This window comes from Stigmatopora nigra, chromosome 17, assembly GCF_051989575.1.
Source record: "Stigmatopora nigra isolate UIUO_SnigA chromosome 17, RoL_Snig_1.1, whole genome shotgun sequence".
Classification (NCBI taxonomy): Eukaryota; Metazoa; Chordata; class Actinopteri; order Syngnathiformes; family Syngnathidae; genus Stigmatopora; species Stigmatopora nigra.
This window is the reverse complement of record NC_135524.1, coordinates 7612522-7627870: the sequence shown is the minus strand read 5'-3', so window position 1 is coordinate 7627870 and position 15349 is coordinate 7612522. Positions and strand designations below refer to the sequence as shown.

The window sequence follows — 15349 nt, the reverse complement described above, 5'->3', positions numbered from 1 at the left end:
ATTTTATCGAAGTTCATTTTGGAGGCTTGCATTTTTAAGGAAATTAGATACATATACATAGATATCGTACTTATATTTATATGAATCTCGGTAGTTTTGACCAAGCTGCATTCTACATTAAAAGCATTTAACCAAAAAAATGGTCAAAAAAACAGTCATTAAATTTATGAAATACACTGTACATTAGGGTGTCTAAATTAGTGCCTCTCTATCTTCTCTTTGTTCTGCAAAGTTTCAGAATGCGAAAATTATTATATAAATTATAATATCTATGCCTATTTTTATGATGGTATCACATGAACTACCATAGACACCGTCTTTTTCAACTAGGCATAGCAGCCAATGAAATATTACTTTAAAATATGTATTTTTATAATGTGGACACCCCGATCACATTTGTGCATGTGAGTCTGAGTCAACAGATTTTGAAAATCGGCCAATACTGAGTCCCGATCCAAAATGCATATCATATAAAAACATGCAATAATATAAAAGGGTGATGTCAATAAATTTCAACAAAAACAATCACAAATGCCTTTTTTTTCCAAATTGGTTGTGCAGCACTAAAATAAAATTGCAAATAAATTGAATAAACAATGTATTTTATATAAATAAACGTACTATACATATATATAGTCAATTGATATATTTTTGTTGTAATTTTTTTCCCCTTTTTTGGTGCTGGACATTTTCTCATGCCATGTCAACTAGTATACATTATAAAAAACTTTTTTACTCAATTTAATTACCCTAAAAATGGCTCAATCACTCAATTTACCATTACTACACTTAATAATAACATATTTTTGTATAAAAATATCACAAATCCTACAAATACCCAAATCTAGGTAACATTTTAGAAAGTCTTTTGCATTGAACACTCAATAATGCTCATCTTCCTCATGCTTTAATTAAAAATAATTCTTTAGAAATTCCCTATTTACAGTACATCTGCAATAATATTAATAACAGTATACAGCATATGAATAAAAAATAGCCACAATTCTTAACCGCTTGAAAACAAACAAATCATATGTCTCTTTTGTCGTCAAATCAACATTTAGCCATCATTTACTGTACATTATGTACATCACCTCGACAAATAAAGGGACAATTTCCCCCTTATCTCAATTGCAAGGAGTCAGATCAAAATGAAAAGAGCCCCAATTTAAAGGAATGTTGTAAACCAACAAGATAAAATGACATAAATCAAGCATAGTTCATTAGAAAGATGTTGCATATCCTTCGCCTGGTTTGCGAGAAAACAAGTCTTTGGCCTAAAACTGCAAAAAGTACTGAAAATGATGCACCGCGTGACCCGTAAGGCTGCAGATGTGTAAACGTGCTCGAGTCAGAGTTACCCTGCGTCTCTCAAATCGGGAATGACGACTAACTAAATAATAGACGACTATAAAATAGGTTGCTGGTTTAACTGCAGAGCCGTCGAGAATTCAGTCCGGGTTCTTTTCCCTTCCGGCTCGGGAAGTCCGTCAGAGATCAGAGGTGGTCGTAGGCGGCCGTCGAGGGCGGAGCGCTGCGGGAGGCGGTGCTGTAATAATACGGGGAACCTGTGGGGGCGCACATATGCAACGCTGGGTTACGATTCATTTTTGTTTGCCAGCAAATTGAGAAATCTGTACTCTTTCAATAGGACTCTGATATGCTTTCCTTGTACATAAGTACAAGGATTTCTTCCAATGAGTCATTGAAGCGGAAACAAGTTGTATTTTTTAAATAATGACTGCTATGAAAACGACATAGTCCGTCCAAGCCCGTTAACTGCTTTGAACTACCTGCATTGTTCCTGCGTACGGAGCATGCAGCGCCAATAAATGATCTCACGTGGCAAAAAAAAACTGTTTAGATGTCACCCTAATCCGCTATTGTACGTAGTCATTCACTGATAAAAAAATGTTGCCTCTGTTTACTGATTTCAAAGTGTATGTCGTATGTCAATGCTGATCTTATAGGACATTTCACAGATCTCCCATGCCAAAAAAGTGTACTTATCAACATAATGTGCTATTGTATTTAGTGAGTCACTGATTTTTTTGGTCTTCTGATATCGATTTCGGCGTGTGTTGTATGCCGATATTGTACCGATAAATTTTTTAAAGATTATATATACATATTTTACCCTCCCATTTCACATGGATCTGGAAATCATGTGCCAAAAAATGTTTAGATATCAACCCAATGCGCTGTTGTATGTAGTTATGATTGATTTCAATGTGTGTAGTATACTCTACCGCTACCACGTTTTTTTAGAAAAACAATTGGAAAAAGTACTAAATTATACTTATTTATACTCTCTTGGATGTAAAGTAATTTCTATCACGGCTTTGCTTTAAATTATTTGCTGTCATTGACATTAATAGACATCCAACCCATTTGAAGAGGGAGGGTTGGCTGGCTAATTAAACATGCTTGAGCATTTAATTCAGTCAGTCTTTTGCCTACTTTGAGAAAGAATAATTCTTGCTGTACTTAAAGAACCACTGATTTAGCTGAGGCGGACAGGAATGTAAGCGAGAATCTTGAAGGATGGATAGTGGTTGTTGTGAGACAGCCAATGAGAGCCCAGTAGAGAATAGAAACGTTCTAAAGTGAGAATCAATGCATCCGTGACTATATTTTCATAATAAAATAACGGATGAGCAAATGTATCTATTTTTTATGGGGATTTTATAATTTGGATTTGTTTTCGTATCTCGAGTCACTCATTTGGATCTAAAAAAATTTATAACCTGAACATTTTGTACCTCGAGGCATTCGTAAGTAGAGGTACGACTGTATATATTTGAAGCGGCTTGACACCTAGCAAGTATCACTCACCCAGTATGCTGGAATTGGTGAACCTCCAGGCATCGCTGTAGGAGGCGTACGGCGAGTGGCTGTACGACTGTGCTGGGTAGTCAGCACCTTGTTTGAGAGAAACAATGAAAACATTCCACGATTACTATTTCTTCTTTTTTTTTTTTTTAAGATCATCTGTATCTGTGCGGCATGTCCGCGCCACTTCGCTCATCATTCACCAGCAGTTTAGCTGAGCCGGTAAACCATTAATCTATAGTTCAGGCAGAGGCCCAAATCCCTGGAAGCCAGTGGTGCGTGCCCGTTGCCCTCCAGCCTCCCTCTCCTTGCACTTCCTGCTTCAGCCTCCCTCCTTCCTCTTCATCGCTCCCTCTTTTTTTTTTTTTTTAACATTCCGTTATCTAATTGGTAATTACGTCGGTGGAATGAATCCTTATGAATCCCCACCTCCAGTCCAAACCTTGCTCCCCATTCACCCCCCCCACTATACGAGGTAATTGTGTATCAACGCTCCCCTCACTGCGAGCCCACCAGAAAAATAATAAATCAGAGCCTCTCATTTCGCGCTTCGAAGGGCAGACTTCAAATAATAATAATAAAAAAAAGGGACACACATGCACCCACACCCGCATCGTGGCATCCTGACACACACACACACATTCACAAAGACCACCCCCCTGGGCCCCCTGGTTCCCATGGCGATGTGTGGTCAGAGGTGTTTAGCTGGATGGGGGTAGTGGGCAGCAGGGTGGAACCCCCAAGCCTGTTTCTTGTACCCCCTGGGCTCTTGTATACACACACACACACACACACACACACACCCACACACACACGCACACACACTGTTCAAGTCAACTCATTATCTACAGTCAAGCCTCTGTTACAACCCCCCCAACTGATGTTTTCCTTTCACGTGCATTTTTGTGCAGCGCAACAAATGCAAGTCGTACCCGCGACCACTCCGGCGATGGCTGATGAGGAGTATCCTGACTGGGTTGGCGTCGGGATGTGAGGCGGGTAACCCGGCAGAGTGGAGCTCACCATGTCTCGCCCTGAGAAAAAATCACAGGTTGAGTATTAGTATTTTTTGGGGTTCATTTATTACTCAACATTTAATAAGGTACACAGGTATATTCTACTGCGATTGGATTCTTTTTCATTCTACCTTTTTCTTTTCTTTACTACTCACCAAGAGAACATGTTTACTATTTCAAAATGCATGCATTCCAATCTAAAGTCATATGTAAAATAATATATGACCTCTATTAGTTTAAATAGTTTCCAACCTTAAATCAACTCATAATAAAGCAATGTCAAACTATCGCAATTCTTCACAATTGAAAAACATCATCGACAATTATGGTTGTCGATGGCAACGAATGAGTTTGAAATCATTTAGAAACTACAATCTATTTTTTCTTCCAAGAAATCGATTCAAAATATACTTGGTAATGCTCAAAGGTGAGGTGAAGGGATATTCGGATGACACCCTGATGGGGACGTTACCTGAGATGATTGACTGGCTGCTGAACTGGCTATACACAGGTGCATGATGGGAGAATGAGTTGAAGGAGTTATGGAAATGGTTGCCAGCTCCGCCACCGCAGCTGCTATTGTTGGAATGCGGCTTCTGGAGTTCCACAAAAGCCAAGTTGGATGCCATGTTTGGGGAGGCGGGGCTGGTGCTGGTCACCTCTGGGGACATTTCCTGCTTCAGGCAGAGCGGCAGGGACTGGAGGGCTTCTGGGCCATGCGTTTGGAGGTGAGGTGGGAGAATGGAGTAAATGCAACAACAAAAAAAACCCACGGAAAACCAAAAGGAGGATAAATGGGGATATGGCACGTGGAGGGGAGGAATCAGCTCACCGGGAACCACGGCGTAGCTCTGATGTGGCGTCAGGTTGCGTCCGACGGCCAGGTTCGATGACGACAGACCACCCTTGGCTTCATCATGGCTACCGCCAATAAGCGACAGCGGATACAAAGCCTAAGGGCCGAAGATGAAACATTAGTGGACACGCCCATTTTTTGGGATTGAGGACCATGCCACGTCCTCACCTGTTCTATCTTGCTGCTGGAGGATGAGCTCCCGAAGGAGTCGGCGGGGTAGTGGGGCCGCTCAAAGCCGCAATCCACGTGCTGGGAGAAGTGGTCCACCCGCATGGTTTTTCTGGGAATAGCGCCTCCGCCGCTGCCCTGAGAGTCTACGCTGTGCCGACAGCTGTCCTGGTCGCCTGGAGACCATTACAACGAGAAGATGATGGCGCGAAGGCTGACATACCTGACTGTTATTTAGCCCAATGTTTCCCAACCACTGGGGTCAGGTGTGCAAGAAGTCATATAATGTAATATTGAGAGAAAAAAATGAATGTGAACAACATAAGAATATAAATTTAAGTTATATTTGGAGAAAAGTCATAAAATGATGCTATTAAAAAGATGACATTACTTATTTTTGCATCACTCGAACCGAAAGTTATTCAGGATCCGCAGACATCTTTTTTTGGTGACATTAGGTCAGTGTGAAAAATGTGATTTTAGAATAATTTTGGAGGTTTAGGTGATTCCTGCTGATAAAACTTTGATGAGAATGACTATTGGTAATATAGGCAACATAGTTTTAAATTAAAAGATTTTCACATGGTGGTGCCCTTGAGATTTTTTCAATGCAAAAAGTGTGCCACAGCTCAAAAAGGTTGGGAAATACTGGTTTAGCCTTTAAACAAATACACCCTCAGTCTACTGATAACGCAGCATCAGGACCAAAGTGTGCTTTGGTATCATGCTCCAGGATGCCTGGTCACAGGGTCAGGAAATTGAAACTACAACAAGGATGTCAAACCTGTGGGTTGACAAGAGATCCTAACCCTCATTTCACCAATCAGGTGTCTTGCAAGAGTAACCAATTGATTGCAGTCAAGTGCTGCTTGTTTCAGCAAGAACTTCATTGGTTAAACTGTCTTTGCTGGATCAATTGGAACAAACAGTGGCCTTTGAGGACTGTTTTGGAGACCCTTGCTCAGGCTCGTTCGATTTGACAAGCACTTTGTAGCTTATTCATACAAAATATACAGAATCAAATGCTTTTATTTTCTCGACACGGGTGTCGAAATGTGTGATCGAATGCGTGCGCGACTGCACTTTGCTCAGTCTCCTATCTGCAATAACATTCATCCTTTTGCCCCATGTAGTTAAAACAGCGCCACCAACGAGTTGGCAAGGACCCTCAAAATACCCCAAAATCATCAACAAGTAACCTGGAATTGCCACAAAATCAACAGAGAGCTACCAATGAGCAGGAAGCAACCCAATCATTTCCCCCAAACCAACAAGAAATGAGTCAACCTGCAAGAACACTAAAAGTAAGTGACATAAATTTTACTAATTGCCTTCCATTGACAACGATAGATGTGCCGCCCTAACAAACAATATAAAATGGATAGACGACAAAGTCCAAAGTGTTGATAATCCTAGCAAGAATGTGATGATTAAGCCTTTCTTACTGTCATCATGGCTCCTTTTGCCTTCGCTGCTGGGTTGGGGGATACCCAAGAGGCCGCTAATGGAGTAGGTGGAACCCAAAGAGTCGGAGTGCGGAGACTCGGGAGGGGTGACGGCTGAACTGGGGACTTACAGAAGGCAAATGTGGGCATATAAATCAAGAGGGATGAAAATTGGAGGAAGAGATGGGTCTTATACTTACTCAAAGTTTGTCCAGGGCTTAGAACCTTTCCATCCAAGGGGAGATTGAATGGCTGCTGGACTTTGGTTCGAATGATCCTATAAAGTAAAGTAGCTTTTACTGTATACTTTCCTATCAGAAGGAACAGAAAAAAAACAAAAATAGAATGGGAGATGAGTTTGCGTATTGCCCACCTGTTGATGGAGCTGACGCTGGGTACAGTGTCGCCGTCGCACACTGCCTCGGCAAGCAGTCTGTCCCTGATCTCCCAAGCGAACATGGTGGGGTTCTGCCGCTTGTACTCTGCGATCTTGTCCACCACTTTCGGAGTGGCCACTTTTGGCTTGGAGCCTCCGATCACGCCGGGCTTGATGCTGCCCGTCTCATAATATCTGTATGGGGTGAGGATTGTAGATTTGGTTTAAAGTCCCATCCTATCACCCCAGGGGGTACTTTAGTGAGTCACAACTTGTAGTCCCTTTCTTGGGAAAATAAAATAGAATAAAAGTGCAAAATTCCATTTCACAGCCAGAGTCAGTAACAGGAATTGATGGAGGGGAAGGTATGCTTTTTAGTTTCATCGTTATAGCGCACAGTGTTTTAGTTGTGTAGGTAATCGGTACATTACAAACACTAAAAGCCTTAGTTTTTTGTCCAACCAAGTGGTTAGCTGAGTGAATTGATCTCAGAAGAGGGCGTATGTAGCCCATTCTGTTGTTTTGACCAAGTGAAGTGTTGCTAGTTAACAATGACATTGAAACCAAGACAACCAGGCATTAGCCGACTAAGTTCACTAGTAAGAAAATCCAATTTTTCAATATTTTTAAGATGTTTTTCAATCGCTATGGTTGCTTTTAGAATCTAGAGGCATTTATGAAAGTTATTTACCCCTGAATACATCCAATCCCTCAAGATGCTTCAATATTAGGCTTTCCTCTTTCTCTGTTAAAATCTTGTACTTTTTTTTAGACTTACTTTCTACTCATTGTACAATGTCAATGAGTCCAAACTACTTTTTTCCATTGAGTCATATGCACTCAACATCATCGGTTTCAACTATGCACAGGCAAACCGTTACATATACATTATTTTGATTGCACAATTTCAATAGTTTTGGATCTATGGGAATCTTGTTGCTTTTTTAATACTGTTGGACAGAATTCTAGGGTTTGGGTCATTTCATTTGTGGTTAAAAACTTTTCTTATGGGACTTTAAATCTATATATGCCCACCCTATGGTAATTTGTGAAACGCTGCAGTTTTGCATACTAGTACAGTACAAGTGTTCATTAGTTACTGGTGTTGACTGACCGTCCCAGTATCTTGCTGACGCAGCCGTGGCTGACGCGAAGTTGTCGGGAGATGTCACAGGGCCGGACCCCCTGGTGGGCCATGTCCACGATGCGTTGCCGGATCACCTCCGGAAGTGGACGGCCATTAACAAACATTCCGCCTAGTTGGTTAAGACCCCCATGACCTGGGGTAAAGGGGGGATGAACACTTATAAATATTGGGGAACCAAACACAACAATTGTAACAAAAGTAATTGTGGAGTATATCTATATACATTCTAATTTATATTGAATTAATTTCTCGACCATTTATTAAGATAGATCTGCTGCAGAAACCCAAAAAATTCCATGTAGATCCCATCGTGAATCACAAGCGCTTGTACTGTCAATCTTGTGTATTTTATGTATACAATATTTGTAGGTTTAGTTAAACAGCAGTTGGTTTAAGAAGTGAAGGTGGGAAATAATGCCATTATTTCACTTTATCCACTGACCTCTAAAGTCCTCATAATGAACATTTGTATGGGTTTTAAAGTTTAGTACGTAAAAGGAAAGGGAAGAAAATCAGAAAACATGAATTCATTTTAATTGATTGCAATTTGGAGGCAGCCCGGTGGCTGAGTAGTTAGCGCATGTGACACATAGGTCTGGAGTCCTGGGTTTGATGCCAGGTTGATCTTTCTCTCTGGAGTTTGCATACACTCTCTGAGCTTGCGTGGGTTTTATCCAGGTACTCCGGTTTCCTCCCACATTCCCAAAACATGCACCTGAGCCTGGCTGAACACTCTAAATTTTCCCTTGTCCTGCGATTGGCTGGCCTCCCAATTCAGCGTGTCCCCCACCCGGTCCCTGAAGTCAAATGGGATAGGGTCCAGCACCCCACATGATCCTTGTAAGGATAAGCGATTGAGAAAATTAATGAATGAATCTCAATTAGTTTTAGTTGGTTTGTTTGAACGCTTTCAGATTGTTGTCGGTTTTTCTTTTAATTATAGTTTCATACGTGCCACGGAATAGGGGAGGGGCCCGCAAATAATTATCCACCCCCTCGGACGGTCCACTAGAGGGGCCCGATGATGATAACCATTGCAACCGGGCCCTGTTCACATTTGTTCCGCCACTGGCTTTTAATTTAACCCATTGAGTCACGTCTCTTTCTCTCAGCCTTTTGCCAGCTTTCATTTCCACATCAAACACACTTCTGGGTGGGGTAGGGGTCTCTTTTTATGGAGTAAGGAGTGTGGTGGTGGTGGGTTGGGGGGGGGGGTTGACTGTGAGGGCTTCAGGGGAGGGGGGTCTCTCTATTAACGCTGGCAGCCGAGTGTGGAGAAAAAATCTCCCCGCCAAGCTTCATCAACCTGCAGGATATTAAAGTCGGGCGACCCCCCCTAACCGTCCCCTCCTGTTTGGGGGAGGGGGGTGAGGGGTAGGGGGTGAGGAGGCACAATATGGCGCATGTGCACAGAAATAAAGTGCGTGCCTAAACAAAGCATGCATTCATTTATCAAATTAGAATGGATAGATACCGCATGGTCGTTAAAAGGATGACAATGATAGAAACACTAACTAAGTACTAATTGTTTATATTCCAACAATAATAGAAGTAATAATCAATAATTATGTGCATTTACTAAGGGTTTATATAGATGATAAATGTCAGTAAATATGTGGATGGAGTACTTTTTGGGGAGGTATTAAAAGAAATGCATCTCCACTCTAATGTATATATACACAAGTAACTGATCATCAGTTATCATAATTATGTCATGTTTTTCTATTCAATATTACTATGAGTTAGACGAATTTTGATTTAAAGTTGCCTATTAGAATAGCAAAATAATGAATAAAATTGTCTGGCTAATTGTTTGTTCATCATAAAAAAGACATTAGAAACATGGATGAATGAAAAAGGCAAACACATTCACATATGATAAGAAATGAAACAAAATGTAATCCCTTACTATTCCTTGATAATTTTTACTGACAAAAAATATAAAACGGAGACCGAGAAACAGAGAAAAAAAGATTTAAAAATAGCCACCAATTCAGGGTGTCTCCATCCCATGACACGAGTCAGTTAGGATAGGCTCCAGCACCCTTGTGAGGATAAGCGATATGGAAAATGAATGAAATAATGAATTTAAAACATGTACTCCTACCTAACCATGGTTAATAAATAAATGAAAATAAGTGAATGGAAAAACCATTAAAAAAATATTTTAGTCTTATTTAGTGTGGATATGAGTAAGAAAATTGTGTATTGCGGAATAACTATTTAGCCATCTTACATGTGACAATTGTTAATCAGACAGTTGAATATTTTAAAGACAATACTTAATATTTATACATTTGTGAGCCCTATGGTAACATTTTTGCTGCTTTGTTTACTGGATTCCCTTTTTTTTTGGTCCTTTTTTCGGACTGACAAACTACCAAACCACTTAAAGTTATCTGTCATCTCATAATTTAGAAAAAAAATAATGAATTACTCGTGCTTTTAAAAAACATTGAATGAAAAGCAATAAGCAAAATTCAGGTTTGTAAAAACATGTTTTCAAAGCAAGAGAATATAAAGATAAACATATGCTGGAGACACATTTTCCCTCCTCAATAATGATTCAATTAAAATGTAAAGTTACAAAAGTACCTCAATGCGCATTTTAAAAAGAAATATTTGTTGAAGATGAAATGTAATTAGACTGTATTTTCAAGTTAAATACAACTGATCTTTTAGCTTACTTTGTGTTGGAGCCGAGATACTTGAGGTCACTTGTTCTAAAATGGACACTCAAAGGCCACAACATGAGATTTGAGCCCAGAAAAAAGGACATAATATGTAAGCCAATAAAACATAACACGCTGTTTGAACATTAACACTGAACTTGAAGATACGGCAGGGAACAAAAACAATAAATAGATAAATAAGAAAAACAATATGAAGGTTTTTACTGAATTTAGGAAATACTATTAAAGTTTTGACAAGAATTTGAAGATTGCAGACGTGTTTGTCAATAAGTGCATGGAATTGAAATAAAACTTGTGCATTATTTTTACAGAGGAAAATTAAAAATGTATAAATTAACAAAAAAATGTTAACTCTTTAAACCCCAAACCACTGAATAATTGACAAAAAAATGACACGCTTTGTGTAATCTATCTGCGGAATGGAAAGACACCATTAGAAATATGTCTTAAATTTGTAGTAAATCAGTTTTTATCAAGTAAAGAAAATGCCACATTGCACAAAATGCATGGATCAAAAATGCTATGTTAAGGTTATGTTATGTTAAAATCTACTTTAATTGTCCATTATATTTAAAAAAAAAATGTACTGGGTCAAACTAAAAAGTTAAATACAACTGAACTGTATGGGTTCAGGTTTCAAATTTGATTGCCTGAGTTAAAGCGTTAACTTTGATCAGCAGGAATGTTCTTCAATTCATCTTGTGATTATTATAATTGGATATAATTGAGTTAGTATTGGGAGGACTCTTATTGTGTTGGTCTAGTATTACACTTTGTGAGGGAAGGCTGTTGTAGCCTATTTACCTCTTGCAGTGCCAGTGGACATATCCCTGAGATGTTTCTCCCTGCTGGTCCACCAACCAAACGCCAGCAAGCTCTCGTCCTCCACCCTGCCTGTCGTTTCTTTTTCTTTTTCTTCTTCTATTGCCCGCACGTCCAAACTGCCTGGACGGGCATGAGGGTGGCCCGTCCCGCCCAATTCTGCAGAAATACCATAACGTTAACCTACTTAATCATAGAATTATTTTTAAAAATTATGATATTCTTTAAAAAAAGTGGACTCTATTTTCTTTCAAATATGTTGAATTAACGAAACTGGACTTTTCTGGTTTGCCATCAGTTGGAGGCAATGACTTTGTTTGAGATATTCACTGATTTGAACCGTTGAAATTGTGGATCATGTGACCAAAACTTTTTTTTTTAATAATCCAATACAGTGCACTTGTTGCACAGTTCAGTTGTATTTAACTTTGCGTAAGCCGTTTTTCAATAATAAGCAAAACAAATCGACCGGTGTTCCCCGTAAAAAGTATCTTATCATATTATGCTAAAGGCCATTTCAGGAAAATGACATTGAAAAGGGAAATTAATATTGGAGAAATGCATTTACGTTAGACAAAAAAAAAATAACAACCTCCAGTTAAATCTTCTGCTTTACAGTTGTGTTTATTAGTGTATGTTGCTTTTTTTTTAATAAGAGCGGTATTGAATAATTTTACAATTGTAAATATCGCTTTAGGCAAAGTAAAATGGTTGAAAAAATGGGAGTACAATGAAGGAAATGAGCATTTTCTAATCTCAATTAGAGAAATGCTATTTTTTTGCAGTTGTATCATAGCAATATTTATATTTGTCATTTTAATGCGTTCACATTATTCATGATGCAGGTTCTTATTTTATGAGTATGACCTACTAATCATAAGTCTCGGGTCAGTCACAAATATTCCATGAGTGTCACTGAATATTTGTTGCTAAATACAAATGTAACCACAATTTCATCAATTTAATTAGAGGGGAAAAATGTAACTTCCATCATAATGACAAAATAAGAGAAATCTTTTTACAAGAACAAAAAGATATTTGACATGAAAAGACCACTTCCCAATACATCTTCAGTCACTTTAACTGCCAAAAATATTTCTATTTTATGCAGATGAATATCTAAATCTGAACTTTATTCACTATGTTGAACATACATTAGTCTTGTTGTATGTTGATTAAATGGTTAACAAAATAGTTAATTAGAATAATGTATATGTTTTTAACGATTATAAATTATTTACTCTTTTTGTATTGTGTTATTGTATAGTTTAAATTGTCAAGTGCAAAAAAATAGCTTTTGTTTTCCACCTAAAAACTTCTGAAAGATGTTATTTTAGTCATTTCATTTTTTTTATTCATGCATTTATTCACATGCATAAAGGCAGGAATTCCATTTATTGATTGCAATGGTTTCTAGGTTTATTACACATGACTATTAACGTTCTGAATCTGAAAATACGTCAAAAATGAAGATGCATTGACATTTCATGTTTCATATTTCACCTAATAAATTAGATGCAAATGACAAACAGGGAAAAACGTTTTTAAAAAAACATATCCCTGTGCATATCCAAAAGTTTTATTGAAGTTGCTTCAAGTCCAATTCAACTATTTAAATGTTTTTGTGCAATTGAATTGGCAAATGGTTAATTTGTGCATCCTTTTAAATCAAATCAACATTACTTTGTTATTATTTTTAAACAGAATTACACAAGGAAGTGACTATTTCCATTTAATCTTGCATTTTTTTAAAGAAGCTGCATGCCAGTTATGTTTATCAATCAACAATGCAGCTTATAAATTTGAAAAACAAACTTTATAGGCGCAAATAACAAAGGCAATTCTTACCTTTTAACGAGCGTGAGTGGAAAAAAAAGTGGATTTCCACAGATCTTGCGTGCTATTATCCAAATACAGCGATGGTCACAGTGTGTGTTTGCATGCCGCTCGCGCACAGACACGCGTTTTATCAACGCGGGAGCGCGCACTGGTGGTCCCTCTGCGGCCATTGGACTAGGGCTAGAAGAGGGAGGAGCCACACAGTCACGCGCACGCGCATCCGTCCCCAACTGTGCTTTCACACGCAATTTAGTGCGTGATTTGCGTCGATTTGTCACCATTTCCACGCTGACAGCTCGAGCACACTGAAGCTCAGCGAATACATATTTAGGATTTATTATTTGGATTGTTTTTTTTTAAGGGAAATTAACAAGAAAGAAAAAAAATCTGAAATAAAAGTGAGGTTTTACTGCTTTTGAACTTGTTATTCAGACAATTCTTCATGTTTTAAGATGGTCATTTGCTAAGATATCAATTCATCTCTTATGATTAATATTACACACTTGGAAAATATTTAAAAATCACAATTTAAAGTAATATTGAATAATGTGAGTTCATGTTTTGGATGACTTTGCTTCTTGTTATGGCGTGTTTGATAGATGTTTTTACATGAGGTTTTTTATGTATTTTAAAAAAGATGTTTTATCTTTTTTTATGAACTATAACTTTTCTTTACTAGATTCCTTCACTTTATGACTATTTGCATTGTGTATTTTTATAATGGTTTTGTATTTCTATATATTGAATTGAATTGAATGCTTTTATTGTCATTATACAAGTATGATTATATGATCATATGATTATATGATTGTAATTCAAAGTTTTTGACATCTCCATTTTTTTATTATAGAATGTGTTTGTTTGTTTAGAAAGTTTAATTATGTATAGCTCTTAATGTGTGTTTTCCTGGGTTATAATGTTTGCCTTATTGTTTTTAAAGAGGGACCAGTTTCAGTGATATATACTTTTTCAGTTATCATATTATATTACACATGTTAACTGATCCCTATTTTTAAACATGATGTTTATTAGTCCAGTTGAATGTAGTTTAACAGCAGTTTCATGGAGGCACGGGGTTACTATTTTGCATTAGATCTTAAACATTGTTCTACTTGTTTTATGACTTAATTGCGTTTTTCTAAAGCACGACAGTGTTTTTTCCGCGGAAAATCTGGGAGAAAAAAAAAAGAAAAGAAAAGTTAGTAAGTCTGCAGGCAGGCAGGCAGGCCTCACGTCAGGTGTCAGCAGGGTGCCAACACTTGCAAAGTTGTTCTCAGCACCCTGTTAAACAAACACAAGACCTCTAATGACACCAATACAACCCCCCTCTTGGCTGTTTAATATTCACACAGATGGATTTTTTATTTTTCCCTATTTTTTTCCACCTTCAATTGTAAGAACGGATGCTTCTCCGATGACTGAAAGCTTTTCTTCCTCTTTGCAGCAATGCAAAACAATGGGCCGAGTGTTTTAACGATAAACGCAGAAGATGATGCCTGCGGGGACAAGTTGACAAGATGGAGGAGAGAGGTTAGTGGGAGTTTAACAAGGGATTAGAAAAACAACAACTACAGATTGCTATCACATGTCATGGTACTGATGTGGGGATTATGCTGGGTAATGATAGGGATCCTCTCTTGCCTGAAAAAAGACACACTGATGCCATTATTGTGTGTGTGTGTGTGTGTGTGTGTGTGTGTGTGTGTGTGTGTGTGTGTGTGTGTGTGTGTGTGTGTGAAGTGGTTAGGGTTAATCATATTTAAACAAAAAAAAGTCAAAGGTAGATATGTATTTTGACATACTGCACTTATTCAACTCTAAAGCAATTCTGGTAAGGATGTTGATATATGAATGCAAAATATATATTTTTTAAATTGGCTCTGAGAGTGACAATTTCATATTTCTGCAGTGTTTTGTAGACCTGCGCAATAATATATAATAATAATTGTGGTAAATACATGATTAAATAGGCCTTATGCTAGATAATGTCATTAAAAATTGTGCAGCTTTTTGTGGAGCTTTTTGAAAATTATATTAGTCTTGTTTAATATATAAATATCTCTCACTTAAATCCATCATTCACCCTTTAAAGCATATTTTAAGATGACATTGACGACTCTAGACCTCCAATCCGTTTTGACTGAGCAGGCTGATA

The 15349-nt window shown here is 38.0% G+C and overlaps 1 protein-coding gene and 1 long non-coding RNA gene across 2 annotated transcripts in view; one reads left to right on the top strand and one right to left on the bottom strand.

Annotated features, from left to right (window-relative positions):
- The window catches only part of LOC144210944 (uncharacterized), a 31235-nt gene that overhangs the window by 7337 nt on the left and 8549 nt on the right, over positions 1-15349 (top strand). The window contains exons 2-3 of the long non-coding RNA XR_013329490.1: positions 3744-3883; positions 14639-14724. This is a non-coding gene — a long non-coding RNA (uncharacterized LOC144210944). The remainder of the gene's footprint in view (positions 1-3743; positions 3884-14638; positions 14725-15349) is intronic.
- Positions 872-13287, bottom strand: pax8 (paired box 8). The gene is made up of 12 exons (XM_077737918.1): positions 13204-13287; positions 11338-11514; positions 7808-7973; positions 6691-6888; positions 6518-6594; positions 6318-6443; positions 4873-5048; positions 4681-4801; positions 4321-4554; positions 3765-3866; positions 2836-2922; positions 872-1568 (listed from the first exon to the last, which is right to left on the bottom strand). The coding sequence occupies exons 2-12, from the start codon at positions 11357-11359 to the stop codon at positions 1498-1500; spliced, it is 1380 nt and encodes a 459-aa protein (XP_077594044.1). The 5' UTR covers positions 11360-11514; positions 13204-13287; the 3' UTR covers positions 872-1497.

Excerpts from the sequence above, each read along its gene's own strand:
- pax8 (XM_077737918.1), bottom strand. The coding sequence starts at position 11,359 with ATGTCCACTGGCACTGCAAGAG. Across the intron at positions 7,974-11,337 it reads GTCCACTGGCACTGCAAGAG|GTCATGGGGGTCTTAACCAA; the intron begins GTAAATAGGCTA and ends CCTTTACCCCAG. Across the intron at positions 6,444-6,517 it reads AAGCCCTGGACAAACTTTGA|TCCCCAGTTCAGCCGTCACC; the intron begins GTAAGTATAAGA and ends GCCTTCTGTAAG.